Source organism: Sparus aurata, chromosome 9, assembly GCF_900880675.1.
Source record: "Sparus aurata chromosome 9, fSpaAur1.1, whole genome shotgun sequence".
Classification (NCBI taxonomy): Eukaryota; Metazoa; Chordata; class Actinopteri; order Spariformes; family Sparidae; genus Sparus; species Sparus aurata.
This window is the reverse complement of record NC_044195.1, coordinates 31315893-31336089: the sequence shown is the minus strand read 5'-3', so window position 1 is coordinate 31336089 and position 20197 is coordinate 31315893. Positions and strand designations below refer to the sequence as shown.

General features: G+C 40.3%; 1 protein-coding gene across 3 annotated transcripts; it reads left to right on the top strand.

Annotated features, from left to right (window-relative positions):
- The first annotated feature begins 630 nt into the window (after window positions 1-630).
- Window positions 631-19484, top strand: LOC115587839 (signal transducer and activator of transcription 4-like). 3 transcript variants are annotated; one of them, XM_030427898.1, is made up of 24 exons: window positions 631-711; window positions 841-969; window positions 3219-3354; window positions 8807-8905; window positions 9688-9780; window positions 9873-9951; window positions 10090-10175; window positions 10282-10433; window positions 11392-11550; window positions 11878-11970; window positions 12564-12623; window positions 12767-12787; window positions 13975-14068; window positions 14373-14417; window positions 14530-14613; window positions 14690-14788; window positions 16197-16332; window positions 16596-16648; window positions 16785-16879; window positions 17262-17398; window positions 17487-17678; window positions 17767-17809; window positions 18644-18749; window positions 18878-19484. In XM_030427898.1, the coding sequence occupies exons 2-24, from the start codon at window positions 842-844 to the stop codon at window positions 18899-18901; spliced, it is 2214 nt and encodes a 737-aa protein (XP_030283758.1). In that variant the 5' UTR covers window positions 631-711; window position 841; the 3' UTR covers window positions 18902-19484. The 3 variants fall into 3 exon arrangements, with proteins under 3 accessions (XP_030283758.1, XP_030283757.1, XP_030283759.1); XM_030427897.1 differs by having other exon boundaries at window positions 698-969; XM_030427899.1 differs by having other exon boundaries at window positions 704-969; window positions 13978-14068.
- The last annotated feature ends 713 nt before the right edge of the window (window positions 19485-20197 follow it).

Below are 20197 nucleotides of genomic sequence, written 5' to 3'. Positions count from 1 at the left end.
ATTCATGTTACTGTGTTTTTGTTGGTTTTTAGTCTTTGGTTCTTTAAAAAAAAATAACCTTTAGGAAATGTTCCCTGAAGGATCTGTGGGGGCTGTTTTTGTCAAACCTCTAGAGGTTCTTTCAACATTTCACAAACATTACCCTCACAGAACTTTCAGGGATTGTTCCCTAAAGGTTCTTTAAAGGTTTATTACCTTCTGTGAACATTTTCTGAAGGCTCTTTTTTAAAATGATACAAAGTCAATAAACAAGCAAAACAGTACAAATAAATAAATGTATTCAGTTACATGAATAAAATCCCAGCATTAAAGTTACCTTTAGTTAACCCTGAGGGAACCTTGAGGGAACAGTTTGAGTGACAGGCAAAACAAACAAACTGAAACAATCCACACACTGATTATTGTATGACATCAATGTGAATCATTTCTTTTAAAGGTGAGCTACAGGAAGTAATAACATACAGTGACACATTACCAGTAAAAGGACACCTTATTCCCGTGAGAGAGAGAGAGAGAGTGTGTGTGTGTGTGTGTGTGTGTGTGTGTGTGTGTGTGCAGTGATTGGATGGGGCGTGTTTCTGAGTACCTGCCCACTGAGAGTAAATGAGCTCGCTTCCTGAACCGACTTCCACTATGAAGCGAAAGTCAGAGAGAGCAACAAGTGCACGTGGTGAATGAGACAGACGAGGCAGCCGAGCAGAGAAGACTCAGGTAACCAGCAGAACCAGAACCAGAGGAGGAAGGACAGCAGCAGAACTAACACAGGATCCATATTATACATTAGACTGAAGAGACTTAACTTCCCCCCTTTTGTCCCTTTTTCCCCCTTTTGTCTGCCAGCATGAGCCAGTGGAAGCAGATTCAGCAGCTGGAGATCAGACTCCTGGAACATGTGGATTATCTGTATGATGATAACTTCCCCATGGACATCAGACAGGGACTGGCCAGCTGGATCGAGTCCCAGGACTGGTGAGTTCTGACCCGTGTGTGTGTGTGAGAGAGTAAAAAGAGAAAATATGTTGATTAATCACACAGATTAATATTTACTCAGGTAAAGTACAAAAGTATTGGCAGAAATATACGTACAGTAAAAGTACTGAAAGAAACATTACTCATGCACAATGTCATATTTAAGAACAATGTATTTTATATGATTGGATAAAAATTATTGATGCACGAACATGTTTGTTACGTAAATGCAGTGATGGAAAGTAACTAAGTATATCTACTTAAGTACAATTCTGAGTTATTTGTGCTTTACCTCAGTATTTCCGTTCTGGTACTTTTATACTTCCACTCTACATGTTGGGGGCAAACATTGTACTTTTAACTCCACAACATTTATTTGAAAAGTTTAGTTACTAGTTACTTTGCAGATTACATGCTGAATCAGTGCCAAAGTATTGTAATCTATTATTTAGTTTAGTTATGCTGATTACATGTAAATATATGCAGGATTTACTTTAAATTGTACTTTTGATACTTTTATTACAAAGAAATTATTTTTGACACTTGAGAAAATTTGAAATCAGACATTTTAACACTTTTACTTTTGCTCTGACTTTCACTTTTCACAAAAGACATTTTGAAACATAATATCTTTACTTTCCCTCAAGGATGACTTTTGACAAACTGAACATTAGTTACTTGATACTTTGCAGATTACATTCTGCATCGGAGTAAGTAGCATGTTTCAAAATGTATTTTTTATGTTTACAATCGGATTAAAAGTAAAGAAAATTTACTGATTCCAATATCAGAAAAATGCTAAATATATACACAGTAAATATATTTATGATTTACTTGTACTTTTGATACTTAAGTACATTTAATATTAGTTACTTTAAGACTTTTACTCGAGTACTTTAGTACAAGTGACTAACTTTTACCAAAGTAATGTTTTGATACAATACCTTTACTTTTAATTGCACTTACTAAATTATTTAATCTACAAAATAACATGACTTTTTTTATTATTATACTTTGTATTAGTATACTTAACCTGCAATGTAACTTGTAACTAAAGTAGTCAGACAAATGTAATAGAGAAAAATATTGACTATAATATTGACTAACAATATATTGAGTATTTGCCTCTGAATTTTAGTGGAGTCAAAGTTTAAAGAAGCAGTAAATGGAAATACTCGATTACAAGCCCTCAAAATTACCTGAGTAAACATACTTAGTTACTTCTCACCATGAATGTTTCTTTTATTGGTATTCAAAAGATAAGAAACACAGAAAAAACAACCAAACCATGCCTAGAGAGAAATGGTCATATTTCAAATGTTTGTTTGTTTTTGGTAATTTGTGTCGGTTAAAACACTTTTTAAAAAAAGCGCACAGACGTAACTTTCACTTCACTCTTTCACATTAGCTCATATTTTAATTTCAGCAGATCAAATGATTGTGTGTAGGCTTCAGTGTGAAGGAAAGAAACCACAAACTTTTAATCCTCCTCTTCCGTAGTGCCTCTCAGCTCATTGTTTTGGTTCTCCACCCGACCACTTACTGTCAGCAGCTGTTTGTTTGTCACAGAGACGAACCTGTGGTTTCTACCTGCTCAGCACCAGAGTTAGCACGTTAGCTAGCATGCAGCAGGTGATATATATACATATAGCGGAGCATTTAGCAGGTAGATAGACGGACACTTTGGTCAGGTGTTGGTGGAGAACAAAACCGAGCTACAAGAGAATATTTGACTTCTATTGGTCGAGTGGCCACGGCTAGGCTAGCAATAAATGCTAATGTTGCTCTCATCTTAAATAAAGACAGAATATCAGACTTTTTTTAGCTTGCTTAACTTTTCTTGTATTTTCTAAATTGGTAACTGTTGTCCTCTAGCATACATGCTAATATCAGTCACCTGTATGCTCGCACCTGTACCAAACAGATTTATGCAAGAAAATATGTCAGGCTTTATTACAAACCATCACAGAACAAAAACAATATGACTGTGAGCACCTTTAATAATCTCTGATTACAGAAGTTAAACATTTTTGTACAGTTATCTTTTAGCAGCCATTAGCGGGCGCTAGTATGAAAAAAATACACGTATAAAAACGGATCAAAATGTAGCAAGCTAATGTTTAAAAGTGTCACATTTTATACCAATTTATAACTCATAATATAAATTTCCTGATATTGGTCCAATAATTTATCCGCCTTTTATTATGTATCCCTAATGTCGGCCATCTTCTTCTTCGTCTGTTTTCCAGGGACACGGCAGCCACCGATGAGTCGATGGCGGCGGTGATGTTCAGCAACCTGCTGACCCAGCTGGACCGAGTGCGCTTAGACGAGCAGAACTTCCTACAAAGACACAACATGAAAATCATACAACAGCAGCTGCAGGTGGGTCAGCTTCATCTCACCCCCCCTCAGGTCAAAGTTACAACAAACAGTCCAAAACCCAAACGCTCCTTACATCCTGTCACAAATAACAAAGAGAAGCAGCAGCAGCACAGAATTGATTTATTTCATAGTCTGATGTGATAATATAGTATTTCATGAATGACATAAACAGCTCTGATGTTCACAGACACACTCAAACATCAAAGAGAGAACAGAGGAAGTAACAAAGCCAAGGTGAAGGTGGCAACAAACAGAACGATATGACTGCACACCGGAAACTTCAGCTTCATGCTCTTGTTGATTCGTATATTTCAGTAATTAATGTCGACGCACAGCAGATTTCATTCTGCGCAAGTCTTTGTCATTTTCTTCATCATCAGATCAAGATGAACAATAGGAAAATTGATATAACAACTGTGATATGATTCACAAGTGGTGAGATTGATCAATTTGCATCATAATTTCAATTTTAATAGGAAAAACTGGCGATGTTTTATGTTTTACTTAGATCTGAAAGAACAACATCTGCAGGTCGGAGTATCTCTGCAGCACTTTGACTTTACTGCAGCTTTCATGAGTCGGGTTTCTATTTTTACTTTTAAGCAATTTCGATTATGTTTTGATCAACTGTGCAGCCCGACGAATGGGATAAAATCTGATAGAACTTGTCATTAAAAAAGAAACGTTGCACACGTCATGGTGGATTTAAACACAATCTGTAGTTTCTGTCGTGACAAAATTACGTTTTTTATTTTTCCGATTTTCACTCCTGTTTATCAGCCTGACTGCAGCAGATAAAAGTAAAGATATTGTGTTATGATATTACTTTGGTAAAAACTAAAGTCAACTATACGAATAGGACTTGACTTTGTAAAATATGTTACTATTTACTTTAAGTTAAAGTAAATAGTAAATGTATCTTTACATATTTGTTCAGTATCGACTGAACACCCACCTGGCTGATTATCAAATCCCATATTCAGCATTTTGACTGTTTTTCCCTTTTTTAAAAAGATTTAATCATTAATGTAATCTGCAGAGTAACTAGTAATTACTAAGTACTTAGTTACTTTCCTTCACTGCTTGTACCGTTGACTTGAAATGTACTCAACTTCATAAATGTCACAACAAGAAGACAAAGAACCGGAGTGTCTGGTGAGTGCTGAGTTCAGTCAGATGTCGATCTGGATTCAAACACACACAGACAGACTCGCCTTTGGTAGCTTCAGGTGAAGATCTAACTACAGGACTCATGCACACATGTTCACAGATGTTTTAAAGTTTTATTCACGTTACATTTGTCGCTGACTCTCTCCCAGATGTTGTAGCGACAGGCGACCAGATGAAACGCACCGTTACCTTAAGAAAATGTATTGATTTCTCTGATTATTGTAGGAATATTTGAGATAATGTCAGCGAAACATTAAACAAAGGTCTTGTTGTTTTCAAACAGTTACAGGCTGAAATCTCACATATTACATCTTTAGAAGTCAGAAATCCACAATTCTGACTTCTCTTACAACAGTCGAATGTAAAACTTCAGCATTAAGGAGAAGTAGTTTGGTTTCTGGTGGTGTGTGTTCTCCCGAGGTGAAAGGGAAGTAAAATATAATGGCTGCTTCTATGTTTGGTTTTGTTTTTATCTGCGTTACCTGAGAAAGGCAGCTACTGTTTTTTCTGACCCGTGTCTGAAATGTCAAACGAGGAGGTCGGTAAACGTTGAGGGGGAAACACTTCTCGTTCATGTTACTGTATTCTGGAAGAAGCGAATCTCGATGAGCTCAGCAGGAGCTGTACAGGATGTTTGGTTGAGGTCGTAGCTCAGCACACATATATTCTGGATAAGACATATACCTTTGCAGAAAAGAAAAAAACCTTTGTGCAACTCACGCCATGCTTCCTGTGCCTCTGAATGTGTCAGAGCATGTGTCGAAGTCAACACTTTCAGAGGAAGCAGCTACTCCGGTGTGGTAGTCGAGCAACATTGTGGCTTGTTGTTATTATGATATGTGAGTGAAGGTTTTGTGTCTTTAATTTACATCAAAATTCAAATCTCAAAATACCAATGTTTGTTTTGTCACCCACATTCGAGCAGGATCCCTCTCAGGAAAACCCCGTCTGGTGTTCTCAAAGTGACGCATTTGACATTTAGAATTTTTTTGATCTTTAGAAGACGTTCAGCAGAAATGTGATCGAACTGCTGCGACTGACGGCTGAACTCCGAGATGAGTGAACACCGCGGCAGTCAGAGATAAGCAGCAAAGACGTTTCCACCCTTGGAAAAAAAAAAATGACACGTCAAAAAAAAAAAAGATTAGACTACGATGATGGAACATTTTGTTTTTCCAAAGAATGAAAAATTCAGTCACTGTCTGGAAAGTGGGCTGAAGTTTCAAAAACATTTGCGGAGCAGCGTTCCCTCAACAACTGAAGAAACTGTAACACAACTAAGAGGAAACATAAAAGGTTCCATACAGCTGGTTTGATGTGAACCAAGATCCAACATTGATTTAAAAAAGAGGTTATTTACACTTTAAGCTGAAATTGTAGCTGCTAAGATGCACGAGCTCGACCGCACGTCGAAGGTGTAAATAACGTCTCATCAAATCAATTCAGGATCTCAGAACTTCTGGACATTTACACCAGACGAGTTGTACAGAAACATCTTCTTTATTCCATCAGCTGCTTCAGTTGTTTAGGAGAATCCTGCAACACTGTTTTGCTGTGAAGCTCCAGAAATGTTTCATGGATGTTGAAATAAACACAGATTTTGGGGCTACGTCGCCTCTTTAATACATCCTCCTTCAACCTACGTTAAATAAAACACAGAAAATACACATTTAGGTGTTTATTTAAGCAGAATAACACACAACAAACATTTAGAAAGTATTGATTCATATTCATTCTACAAGCTCTGTAGCTGTATTATTTTAAAAAAAGATTAGAAATTTCATCAATATGACCTTTAAAAGTCCTCAAAATGAGTATTTTCTCCGACTCTATCTTTAGTATGAAGGTTTTAAAAGAGGGGATTGTACGTACAACATTTATAGAATGATTTATAAACATTTCATTCCTATCAACATCATGAAATCAGGTTATTTTTAATGGGTGTCGACGGTATTTTCTGATTTATTGAGAGATGATAAGAAGATGTTAAAACGTCTCTCATTTGAATCTGACTCTGTCCAGAATTCAGATTTCTGTTTGGAGATTTGTGCATTTTTAACACGATAACGTCTCGTTCAACATAACACTTCAGAAAACTTACCCTATTTCTTTTCACCTGTAAGTGTAATTAGATATTTTAACTAGAGATTACACAAATATACTTGGCTAGACTTTGAGTTTCTGCAGTTTATTGTTGTGGATTAAAAAAGGGAGACTTCAGCTTGTGGTTAGAGACGCTGAAGGAAACCTCGGCGCTGCTCTCCAGTGCTGAACGCTGTCGTTGTGATGAAAGTGAGCCTGTGGGTGTTTGTTGATGCATCCTCAGTCATCATCCTGGCAATGATGCTGATGCATGAATACTCGAAGGCGGGAGAGAGAAAAAAAAAAGTTTCCTCTTCCCACAGCAGAATTTTTTGGTGCTTTTTGTCAGTGGGCTTCTGAGTGGCACCCTGCAGAAATTGAGAGTTTTGTGGTGAAGTCGATGCGGCTGTGGAGGCTTGATCGATGCCGAGGGAAAGTTTCTGCCTGCTTCATATTTGAGATATTATGCTGCTGCAGTCTAGTTTCTATTTTGGAAAAAAAAAGTCCTGCACTGTAGGCACAGAAACCTTTTTATGTATGAGCAATGAATAAAGTATTCTTGATGAGTGACACAGAAAGAGTCTGTCATCCGTTCAACACTTTACACAAAGGTCAGTTCAGTCACAGGAAGCAACGCTCAACCGGTCGGTGAGTCCTCTGTGGTTCTGAAGAAGCTCTGATAGGCGCGAGAAAACAACCCTGATGATGTCATAATCATGTCATAGGTGTTATTGTGGCTTGTTGATTGGTAACAGGAAGCCTGAGTTTGAGAGTTTTTGAAAGATGTGGTCAAAGATTGAGCCAGGCAGCAACGGTCTCATGAAAGATTAAACTTTTTTGGAACTTGACCCAAAGTCGGACTTAAAGTCGGGAATCCTTCACCTCTTAGATTTAAATCTGGACCGATCCTTTCTTTAATCTGTCTGAGGTGAATGCCCCGACTTTAAGAAGATGGTGTTGGTGTTTCCCTTCAAAACAATCTTCGATTTCCAGCAAAGAAAAGTCGGAGAATGAGACTAAATTCAAGCTGAATGAAACTTTAAAACCTTGTCTGTTTATATTTGTGCCTGATTCACGCCGGCTGGTGGTTGTGTAACGGTGGCTGGCACAGCGGCAGACCAGCAACTTCTGTGTTCTCTGAGGTAAAACGCCTGTTTTTATTAATGGAGCCTGGTGGCTTTGGCGCGAGAGTGATACAGCGGCTGTGTCTGAGTAAACCAAAAGGACTCTTACTCTTAAACAAACAGGTCTATTTCTGTAGGTTAACACTTTTTGTCCCCAAAGTAATCCAGTTTTAAAATACTTGCCTGTGCTGTTTGTTTCTGCGGTAAATGAGAATCAAACCGTTTGAAATGTTTTCCAAGATTCAATTCAATTGTGGTTGAAGTTCCTTGGAAAAACAAATGATTGTGCGCCGAGTGTCGGCAGACTCGTTTGATTAGTTTGTGTAATTATGTGATGTTTTAACATGTTAGCTTGGATCTGAGCTAACTGATGAAAGCAGCAGTCGACCGTTCTGCGTTCTGCGAGCTAAAATGACTGTTTTTAAGAATAGAGTCTGGTGGTTTTGATGAGAGACATGTAGTCTGTTTCTGGTTGAACAAAAAGGAAGCAGAAGGACATTTATTAGACAGTTTATCAGACACTTTGTGTTGGGGCTGCAGACTGTTGATGACATTTTATTAGACATTAGTCATTTAGACAACAAATAATGTTCAGCATGTACCTTTTATATCCAAACAGCTGCAAAAGACTTTATAATTGAATGACATATAATTAAATGATATGTAGTCTGCTTCAAATGAGGATCACACCCTGGAAATGTTCTCCAACAGTCATATAAACGTTGTGGTTGGAGGATTTAACGCCCTGGGAGAGAAAACTGGTCCGACTCTCAGTACCTGTGCACACCTTTGGCTACGTTCCTCCTGCTTACACTGTAATGACTTATACGTTTGGTGCTTTTATTTCTCGCCAGAGTCGAGTTGAACTTCATTCCTTTGCCGTAGCACTTCCAGTAAAAACATCACGTCTCTGAGAATCAGTGAATTTCATCAGAGGAGGATTTGTTTTCTGTCGATGACAAAGATAAAGAGACACCGAGGAAAGTTAAACCTCGCCAGGATGTTTGCCGAAAGGTTGTTGTAATGGTTGAACCTGTTTTTGATTCTCCGTCTGTGTGTTCTGTGTGACCTCGCAGGTTAAATACACAACCAACCCCGCCGTCATGGCCAAGGTGATCTCCACCTGCCTGAGGGAGGAGCGCCGCATCCTCTCCAGCGCCTGCATGCAGGAACAGGTTTGTCACGTTGTCCTCCTCACAGGGGGAAGTCCCTCTTGTTCCTGAATAACAGCTGCTGCTGGTAAACCGGGGCAGCTACCGGGAACACGCACTGTACGACGCGAACACCCCCCACGCTTCCAACCTCTGCTCCCAGAAAAAACAAGGTGGCACGTGGAGAATCTTCTCAGTTTACAGGAATCGTGCTGCAGTAGCTGTAAACAAGATAACAGGCCGATAACGTAAAGCTGTTCCACGGACCCAGCTGCTCTTTAATTACGTTCTTACTTTTACTTTTAGTTTCTGTTGTACTGTATATGTTGCAGGTACAATGTCTGAATTATTCCTGAATACAAACAAGACAAAACTGAGGCACAGAAACTCGACTGCTCTTCACAGAATCCTCCTGGATCGTGTGATTTTTATTTAAACATCGTCAGCATCATCACTCCATCAATTTCTGTTTGTGTTTTTCAAATTATAAATAATATTTTATCAATCCTGTCACTGTAGAAACTCAAATACTCCACAATACCATAGCACAAGTACAAAGACAAGTCCGCGGGCCTCATCAGTGATGCGACACCTCCAATAGCAAGCGAATGCGATAACGAGCAGCTTTGCTAAATACATCTTGTGTTAAATAAGAACTGCTAAATAGAAACTCTGAATACTAAAATCAAAATATTAATCTTACAGATTGACAGTCTACATTTGATCTGAATGTTTCATGAACACGGCGAGTGAATATTTATAAAGTTCAGAATAAGAAGTGACTGAGCAGAACAACTGTCCCACAGGGTCCTCTGGAGAAATCACTGCAGAGCTCGGTCGCCTTTGAGAGGCAGAAGAACATGGACAACAGAGTCGGGATCATCAGAGGCAGCGTGCAGGTGACAGAAACACAAAGATTGCTCAAGGAAATATATTTAAAAAGACTATTTAATCCCATGAAATGAACCTTAATCACTGTTTGTGTGTCTAGTTGATGGACCAGGCTGTGAAATACATCGAGGACATGCAGGATGACTTCGACTTCCGCTACAAGACGCTTCAGTCTCGAGGTCAGTGACAAAAAAAACCTCTTTACTCAATAAAAACTGTTATTTCTCACTGCCGTGAAAAATACTGTACAGCCTGCAACACCCGAGGAGACTACATGACTGTGGTTTCTTGTGTGTGTGTGTGTGTGTGTGTGTCAGATTCGACAGATAGGAACTCTGACATGATGAAACAGGAAGTAACAAGACTGCAGGAAATGCTCAACAGGCTCGACTTTAAAAGGAAGGTATGCTTTCGTATCATCGCGCGGAGCTCACGATGAACCAAAATGAAGCCCTGCGTGTCGTTTGCATTTCATTAACAATCACGGCTGTTCTTCGTGCCGTCGTCAGGAGATCCTGTCAAAGATGGACGTCGTGGTGAAGGAGATCGACGACCTGATGACCTCTCAGCTCAGCCCCGAGCTGCAGGACTGGAAGCGGAGGCAGCAGATCGCCGCCATCGGCGGTCCGCTGCTCACCGGCCTGGAGCAGCTGCAGGGCTGGTAATAAGCCGAAAGTTTTACTGACATCAGAACTTTAATGTCAAAGTTTACTCCCTCAAAACATGGACCACTGGATGCAGTCTGTATTATTGTGAGAAGCACATGAGCAGGGGTTGGTAAGACAGAAGAAACCGGCAACAGCAAGCTAACTTTTAAAAAATCACAGCCTCTCCCGTCACAATTCCCCTCCAGAACCTCCGCCTGACGAGTACACAACGTTCAACAAGCTCTCTCAGCTGCTTTATTCTTATAAATACATAAATAAACAGCTGTTAAATGTCACAATCATATAAACACAACAGAACAACCGTCACAGCCGTCGTTACCGCTGGACGTTTGTGTTTTGTCACTGCAACAACCAACATGGCTGTTGTTGGTACCAGTGGTGGTTCTAGACCAGTTTTAATAGGGGGGCCAGGTTGGGGCCGGCTTTTTTGTTAGGGGGCACATACAACCTGGAAGAAAAGATAAAAATCTCTCAATCAGACAAAACACTGTTTACAATTTCAGCAATTTTGATTGGGTAGTAAACTGCTGAGACACTTTATTTCTGCCTTTCCCTTCAAAACAAAATCATCGCAAGAAATCTGTCATTGTATTATTGATGCAGACTTCCTGTTGGGGGGCCACAGGGGGGTCCAGACTCAGAGTTACGGGGGCACTGGCCCCTGTTGGCCCCCCCCCCTAGAACTGCCCCTGGTTGGTACTCACCAGTGTCCAGCCAGCTTTATTAAACTTTATTTATGCAGCACCTTTAAAAAGAAAGTTTACAACGTTTACAAGCAGAAGCAGGAAACTCAGGAAGACGATAAGACAGAATAAAGACTCAAAGACGAGGAAGCCGAGTCGAAGATGAGTTCAAACATAAAGGCAGAACAGAAAATGTAGAAACAGAAACAACTAAATCCTGATCCCTTCTTCTACTCCCCTCTCTTCCCTCTCACCTGTCGGCTCTCAGGTTCACGCTGACAGCTCAGAGTCTCTTCCAGATCAAGCGGCAGCTGGACAAACTGGGGGAGCTGGTTGTGAAGGTGACCTACGAGTGTGACCCGATCCCTCTGCAGAAGCCTCAGCTGGAGGAGCGGGTCAAATACCTCCTCTACCACCTCATCAAGAGGTACCACCAGAACCACACAAGGGCAGAGAGCTTAAAGGTTTAGTGACTTGGTGCTGAAACCGGGACGAGTGTGTTCTTAATCTGCAGCTGAAATGTTCCTAATTCTATGAAAAACAGGTAGTTTTTGTAAACACGTGCCGACTGTACATGAGACATGAGAGCGCTGACATGTGTAACCGACTTCCTCCTGTACTCGCAGCTCTAACAACACGTTACACCGTATTGGAAGCTGTCAGAGAAGAGACAAAACCACAAGCCTTCAAGATGTAAGAAGTGATGCGATGAACAAAACTGTGTAAATCATTGGAGGTGTGGTTTGTTTCTCAGCTCGTTTGTGGTGGAGAAGCAGCCGTGCATGCCGACACACCCGCAGAAACCCCTCATCATCAAGACCGGAGTACAGTTCACCACCAAAGTCAGGTATCACGACATGTTTCCACCGCTTCACTCCTGTTTAATTCCAGACTTAAAGGAAGAGTTCACCCAAAACGGAAAAAAAAAAGTCAGGTTGACGTTTTGCAGCCCACAAAACACTTCGCAGCGTTCTCGTAAACGACGGAAGATGATGGAGACTTGTTTTAAAATGTAGGAAAAAACAACATGCAGCTAACCTGGAATAATCCAAATCTACGGAAGCCCAGAGATCCAAAATTGATTTGAAAAGACATTATTTAGACCCCTTTTTAAAGTTAAATCTTCACTTGTAGCTGCTAAGATGAAAGAGTTATCGTGCAGGGTGTAAATAATTTCTTTTGAAACCAATTTGGGATCTCTGGGCTTCCGTAGACGTGGATAACATTTGACAATTTATGTTTTCTTTTGGGTTTTTTTTCTATGTTTCAACACTGTTTTGTTTTGAAGCTCCAGAAATATTTTGTGGACCACAAAACTTAAAATTTCTGGGTAAACTGTTCCTTTAAGTTAAATCATTTCTGACATTTTATCTGTTTAGTTGTTAGTTGGTGAAAAACAGTAATAACATCAGTCGTCTTTCTCTTCCTGATTCCTCTCAGACTCCTGGTTAAACTTCCAGAGGTGGATTATCAGCTGAAAGTGAAAACAACTTTTGACAAGTGAGAATTTTACATCCAAACTACTGAAATATCCAAATGTACATATGACTATAACTATATTCAGTCTGTCTGTCTGTCTGCGACGTGACGGTCATATTCTTGGGCACTAATCTTTATTTGTGTGTGTGTGTTTGCGTCTCTAGGGACCTCCCTCCAGGCAGAGTGTGAGTACAAACAGCTTCACTACAGGAAGTTCTGCTCATGTGTAATTTTAGCACTAATAGACGCAGTGAAGCAGTGAAGTCTGCTCTTTCGAACATCATCAACGGCCGGCAGACATGTTGTTGTTCTGCAGTCAGATGTGCAAACATCTAAAAATGTCTAAAATTCAGCGTCCAGTTGAGAAGAAAGATCAAAAAACAAACAATTACGATGGCCAGGCAACGTTTAAACTTCACATTTCTTTATGCTGCAACTTAATGTTTCTGTAGAGACAATTATTAATATTATTATTTATATATTGTGACACAGAAACGTGTTCAGGGTTGGAAAAAACATCATGCCTCTTTTTATATATTGTGACACAGAAACGTGTTCAGGGTTGGAAAAAACATCATGCCTCTTTTTATATATTGTGACACAGAAACGTGTTCAGGGTTGGAAAAAACATCATGCCTCTTTTTATATATTGTGACACAGAAACGTGTTCAGGGTTGGAAAAAACATCATGTCTCGTTAAAAATATCCTGTTTTGTTGTCGCCAACACGTCTGGAAAACATCCCGAGGTCTTGTCATATAAACCAAGTTTTGTTACAATGGTGCTCTCTCTATTATTTTATTATTAAATTGTTATTATTATGTAATGTGAACATGATATGACAGATATTGTACAAATCTGAACCTATCTGTGGTTTGTAGAAACGTAAACTGCCAATATTTTATTCTGGCGACGAGGCTGAAAAATACATTTTCCTTTTCACAGCTGACTTTAAAACATCTTTCTCTCTATCGGCTGTTTTGTTTTCTTCATTTACAGTCCGATAAAATACACAAAGACCACAAGCTGTTCAAGTTCTCCCACTTAGGTTTACTTTCTACTTAGATAGTTGTTACTGTAATCTAAAAAGAAGGTTATTGTAAAAGAAGTTAAAGAATTTGTCCTCTTTTAATGAACCCTGTCAACAGATTTCCCTTTTAATAGTTCTTACTTATTTTCAATTTATTTACATTTATTTTGAAAATCATAAATATATGTTCTTAAATCAGGGGAAATCTTCTCATTCGGAGCGTCTTCTCAGTGGTCACGCTCTTGAGTTGTATAATTTAAAGACACATAGCATTTTCGTAGATACCGTTTAAAGTCGACAAATCCACGAGGCGTCTGTGTTTTATCTTCTTCTCTTACCTCAGAAGTCGTCAGTTTTTCATCCTGACCAACAACACTAAAGTCATGGACATCGAGGACTACTCAAACGGCTGCCTCTCCGTCGAGTTCAGACACCTGGTGAGATAAAGTTCTAATATAAATAATTCTGAAAGAGGATAAATTGATAAATATAAGATGAATATTGTAACGTTGTAACTGTAAAAGTTTCTTGTTATCATGTGATGAGTTTGTATGAAAGACAAAACCATCTTCTCTACATAATGAGCATGTTTGATTTTAGGTACCTGATTAAAAATACCTGCAGACTTTTACTCACGTAGGACTCAGACTGCGGTTTTACTAGAGTCACTTCCGTAAGAGTTCTGAGTATTTCTTCCACCACTCGCTGACCTCAGGCTGATGTTGAGTTTGTGTCTTACAGCAGCTGAAAGAAAAGAAATATATCAACGGCACGAAGGGGAACGAGGTGAGAGAGCAGTGGTCTCTTATTCTGAATGCTGCTGCAATTTAACTGTATTATTATCTTCAAACACAAAAACAACAACCCAAATACTGACGTGTGTGTTTGTGTGTTTCAGGGTTTACTCTCTGTGACTGAAGAACTCCACTCGCTCAGTTTTGAGGCTTGTTTCACGGTTCAGGGTCTCACCATCGATCTAGAGGTCAGAGGCAGCGGATTGTAACTTGTCTGTTGTTGTTGTTGTTGTTGTTGTTTATTGTTTATGTGAATTCTTGCAGACGTGTTCTCTGCCTCTGGTGGTCATCTCTAACGTGAGCCAGCTGCCGGGAGGCTGGGCGTCCGTCATGTGGTACAACCTCCTGACTGACGAGCCGAGGGTGAGCGAACACACACTGACACAACAAACATGTTTAAATGTGTTTGTTTGTTGTTTGTTCGTTTACGTCCACATACCTCTGAGGACGTATCCAAGTTACAATCTCATTAACAAGCGCTGCGTACGCTCAGCTTCTAGTTTAATAGACACATCAACCAATAAATCCAATTTTGATGGGTGTTGAGCTTTTGAGGAGAAAAACAAGGCCTTGAAACCTTTTGAAAATAAACACGAACAGACACAAGGTCATTGAAAGTGCTTGAATTCATATATTTTGTGCAAGAATAGAAAGTGAACTTCTTCTGATGTTTTTCTCTGTTTTCTTGTTGTTCTGTAAGCTTTCGTAAAGATTATCAGTGTTGTAAATGTCAGTGGATCCTTGAATTTGGCCTGAAAAGTCCTTGAAATGTCCTTGAATCTTCCTTTCCGTCAGTGTTTTTTATGTTATTGTTTTAAATGTCAAAGTCGGCATCAATAGAAGCTCCTCTCTCCCAGATAAAACACTGCTCCACAAACGCCTCGTCAGTAGCCCCGCCTTTAATTCTGTGACTTTGTGACATCACAATACGTCACCATGTGAGCAAACACACACTGACACAACAAACATGTTTAAATGTGTTTGTTTGTTTGTTTCTTTACATCCAAATACCTCTGAGGACGTATCCAAGTTACAATCTCATTAACAAGTGCTGCGTACGCTCAGTTTCTAGTTTAATAGACATATCAACCAATAAATAAATAAGCCTTGAAACCTTTTGAAAATAAACACGAACAGACACAAGGTCATTGAAAGTGCTTGAATTCATATATTTTGTGCAAGAATAGAAAGTGAACTTCTTTTGATGTTTTTCTCTGTTTTCTTGTTGTTCTGTGAGCTTTCGTAAAGATTTTCAATGTTGTAAAAGTCAGTGGATCCTTGAATTTGGCCTGAAAAGTCCTTGAAATATCCTTGAATCTTCCTTTCCTTCAGTGTTTTATATGTTCTTGTTTTAAATGTCAAAGTCGGCATCAATAGAAGCTCCTCTCTCCCAGATAATACACTGCTCCCCAAATGCCTCGTCAGTAGCCCCGCCTTTAATTCTGTGACTTTGTGACATCACAATACGTCACTATGTCACACATTTGCATAATTTATGCCCAGCAGCTAGTTTGGCTTGTAAGAACTGATTTAGCACAGCTGCTAAACTGGACAGTCTGAGAAAACTGATGTTTGTTCAGCAGTAAAACATGAAAATTTATTCAAGAAGTCGCTCAAAAGAAAGTTACGAAACAGGATATTTCTCCTCTAAAGATTATTTCTGAGTATAGTTTGCAGTACAGTTTAGTTGAATTGCTTTGACATTAAAGTGTGTTCTCAGAAACCACTTCGCCACCTCACTTCCTTCCTCTTACTCTTTTTACCTCCCCAGAACTTGGCGTTCTTCGGTAACCCACCTCGAGCCACGTGGAGCCAGCTCTCCGAGGTGCTCAGCTGGCAGTTCTCCACGTTCGCCGGTCAAGGCCTCAACAAGGACCAGCTGAGCATGCTGGGAGAAAAGCTGCTCGGTATGTTTAACTCAAACTGTAAACGCCATGCATGAAAAACAGCCTGTTTTCAGCTTTGTGACAACGCTTTTTTCCAGCTGGAGATTCATACGTTAGAAAAACTAATCAGAAAAGTAACGTAGGATGTTAGAAAAAGTGTAAAAAGCAGAATGTTTGCCTCTGAGATGTTGTGGAGTATAAAGTTATATGAAGCAGAAATACTCAAGTAAAGTAAAAGTACCTTGAATGAGAGTAATTTATGTTTTTACTGCATGTGGTTGCAGGTCAGCACGCCTCCTGCAGCGACTATCAAGTGTCCTGGTCCAAGTTCTCCAAGGTACGTTTGTGCCATCTAGTGGCCGATGAGAAATCATGTCCTGTGCTGCATCCTCTCTGTTTTATCTACAAGTATTTCATGTGATGTTTTAATGTCAGACGAGTACTCATTGAACCTTCTCCACGTCTTCTTCAAGGAGAATATCCCAGGAAAGCCGTTCAGTTTCTGGATGTGGCTCGACTCGATCCTGGAGCTCATCAAGAAACACCTGCTGCCGGTCTGGAACGAGAAGTGAGACTTTAATTACGTCGTTAATGTTTTGTTTCTCTGAGTCAGTACCATAGTTTCTGAAAAAGCTCATTACACCTCAGTGATGTTTTAAATCTGTTTTCACTTTGATGGAGTGGAGCTACAGAACTTAAAGGAATAGTTCGACTTTTTGGAAAATATCCTTAAAAATTTAGATTTTTAACACATTTAAGAGACAACTGATGTTTTCTGTCGATCAACTTGAATCAGAAACACATCTGACACGTAAAATGAACATTTAAAGAGCGTCGGATGCTCAACTGGACAGAAGAAGTGACGGCAGATTAAATACGTCATCAGTGGACTCTTGTAATTTGACTTGTGTGATTAATTTTATCCTCCTCCACCACCTCCATCCTCGCAGCTACATCATGGGCTTTGTGAGCAAAGAGACGGAGCGGACTCTGCTGAAGGACCGAGAGCCGGGAACGTTCCTGCTACGCTTCAGTGAGAGTCACCTCGGAGGAATCACCTTCACCTGGGTGGAGCACAAGGACAACGGTGAGGTCTCCCGTTCACAAGGCCGCGAGTTATGTTCTTGGCTCGTTGTCGATACTTGACAGTCACTGACGCCGACTTCCTCCAACAGGAGAGGTGAAGTTCAACTCCGTGGAGCCTTACACTAAAAACCGGCTCAGCGCTCTCCCGTTCGCCGACATCATCCGGGACTACAAAGTGATCTCAGACGGCGTCGTCCCGGAGAACCCGCTCAAGTTCCTCTACCCCGACATCCCCAAAGACGAGGCCTTCGGACGGCTTTACAACTGTCAGCCGAGCAAAGGCGAGAGTTAAAGAAAATATGTCTTCAGTCAGACTTCATGTTTTTTATTCTTTTGGATTTCTAACTCTGATTTCTGTTTGATTTACAGTCCATCCGTACATCCCGTCACACCTGATCCCCATCTCTGTGCAGTGAGTTCATTTCAAGATCTCTACGTAACTTGTTATTAAAGGTCCAGTGTGTCGGCCACATGCACCGCCATGTTTGTACAGTAGCCCAGAGGGGACAAACCAAACACATGCTGTGTCTCAGTTCAGGGTCTGCATCCTCTGAAGGACTCGGCCTTTGAGGTCTTTGAAGGCCGAGTCCTTCAGAGAGAACTTGTTAACCTCGTCAGCCGTTGTTAAATGGGACGGTCTAGCCTTTGGAGCATTTCCTGGTTACGTCACGATTTCTGCCGCCCAGGACCGCGAAAGTGACGATCTACGCTACGCCAATTTCTCTCCTTCTTTCTTTTTCGGGCGTGCAAAGAATCTTGGGATACGTGAGGCCACAAAGGATTGTAGCGGTGCATCCTCCATTAACAGGGAAAAGAAGGAGCATCTAGATGAGCCTTCAGACTGGGAAAGCCTTCGTGCGGCGCTGTGACGTAATTGGCCTTCAAATGCTCCTTCGAAGGATGCAGACGCTGAATTGAGACACAGTCACTGACTCCAGAGAGGGGCTTTTTTGAGTGGGTGAGACGAGGGGTGTTGAGTTAGTTGCAACCTGCAGCCTCACCACTAGAAGCCACTAAATCCTACACACTGCACCTTTAAACTTACTTTTTGGTGAACTTTGCATCACAAATGCATCAAACTGAAGTAAGGAGCCTGTTTTGAAACTATGAGGAGGAGAAAGTTCAGATATTTGTGTTCAGATGTCAAAAGTGATAGAAAATGAGACAACTGAAATGTTTTTTTTAGGAAACCAGCTGGTAACATTTGGTTCCTTCACATGTTTTGTCTTCCTCTCTGTCGTCTCAGCCCGGACGCGAGCAGCAGTCCACTGTCGTGTCGGTCTCCGGAGCCTCCGATGACTCCCGGAGAGTTCAACATGCTCAACGAGCACCTGTGCTTCGACCTCGACACCGTAAGTCTGCTGGCAAAAACTTTGCATTTTGACCCATGAAACGATATTAGACGACACATGTTTCTGCTTCTGACGTCATTGTCCTCTCAGTTCTGCTGACGATGTCATTCTCTTCTCTTGTTTCACAGATGAGTTCTCCGTATTCAGACTAAAGCGAGCTGAAACATGCAGCATTTCTCGCTCAGTGGCTCCTCGAATGTTTCCAGACAGAGTTTTCATTCTGACCTCTTGATTGTAACGAAGCAGAACCTGCTGTCTTTGTGTCTTTATTGGATTCATGAACTGAGCTGTTTTTCATTGTTTTTTATATATTTACAACTGTTCTAAAAAAGATTGTTTCCTTTGTTTTTATAGTTGGTTCTGAGTTTGTTTTAATGTACCTGTTGACTGGTTTTCTACGCAGCCTGTATTGTATATAAAACACTTTAAGCATGTTTATTTTGACTGCTGTTGACACGTGATTGTAACTTCTGCATCACTGGTCTCAATCTTCAACCATCCGGTCTCTCATCGTCAGCTCGCCTGCCACCTGCACTCCACACTGAGGCAGCAGATGTTCACAGAGCTTTTATTTTGGAGGCGGCCGGAAGTAAATCTTGCCTGCAGCTGGATGACACTTATCTGTAACACGCCTGTTCTGAGTTTGTCGAGAGTCACGTGACTCCCGGAGAGTCTGAAGTGGTGCATGTGGAAATATTTCTATGAGGAAATAAAGCACAGCCTCTCTGAACTCTCTGCCATGTGTTTCTCAACAAGCTGTAGATCATTCATGACTCATTATTAGGCAAGATAAGTGTATTTATATAGCACTGGTTAGATATTTCAAAGTGCTTTACAGAGAGAAAGAAATGCATGAAAATAAGACGTTAAAACATGTTAGAAATGCATCTTAAAAGCATGCAAAAAAGAACCCAATTCAGATTAAAAGACTTCAGGTATTCAGAAAGCTTGTTCAACAGGTGAGGAGCATAAAAACTAAAAGCTGCAGCTTCTCACTTGTTCCAGATCACCTGAGGGGTCTGGATGCCTCGTGACAAGGGATGTATGCAGGCCCAAGATCCTTTAGTGCTTTTTAGACGAGTAATAAGAGCTTAAAATCTACATTTTAACACACAGGAAGTGAGTGCTGTGATCTAAGGGACTGCTTGGACAGAAATCCTTTAACTCTTGCTTTGTTTTTGAGGTGGTAGTAGTTGTAATTCAGGTCTAGCTTACCCCTGTAATCAATGCAAACCAACAGGAATAGATCTGTTCTGAGGCACATGTGTTAAAAAAGCTTTTCTAAAAAGCTTATTGGGGCATGGAGACACGTCAAGAGACAGACTAACACATTGTTGGTTTTGGTCTTTTCGCGATTTGCTGACAATAACAACACCTGCCTCGTCCTCATAGTGTGTTTTATCATCTCAAAAGAGCTTCAGGAAATAAAATGCTTGACGAAACACATG

Bases quoted from the DNA above. Each gene is read 5' to 3' on its own strand.
- LOC115587839 (XM_030427898.1), top strand. From the start codon at position 842: ATGAGCCAGTGGAAGCAGATTCAGCAGCTGGAGATCAGACTCCTGGAA. The intron at 10,176-10,281 runs GTATGCTTTCGT...TGCCGTCGTCAG, and splicing joins GGCTCGACTTTAAAAGGAAG to GAGATCCTGTCAAAGATGGA. The intron at 11,971-12,563 runs GTATCACGACAT...GATTCCTCTCAG, and splicing joins CAGTTCACCACCAAAGTCAG to ACTCCTGGTTAAACTTCCAG.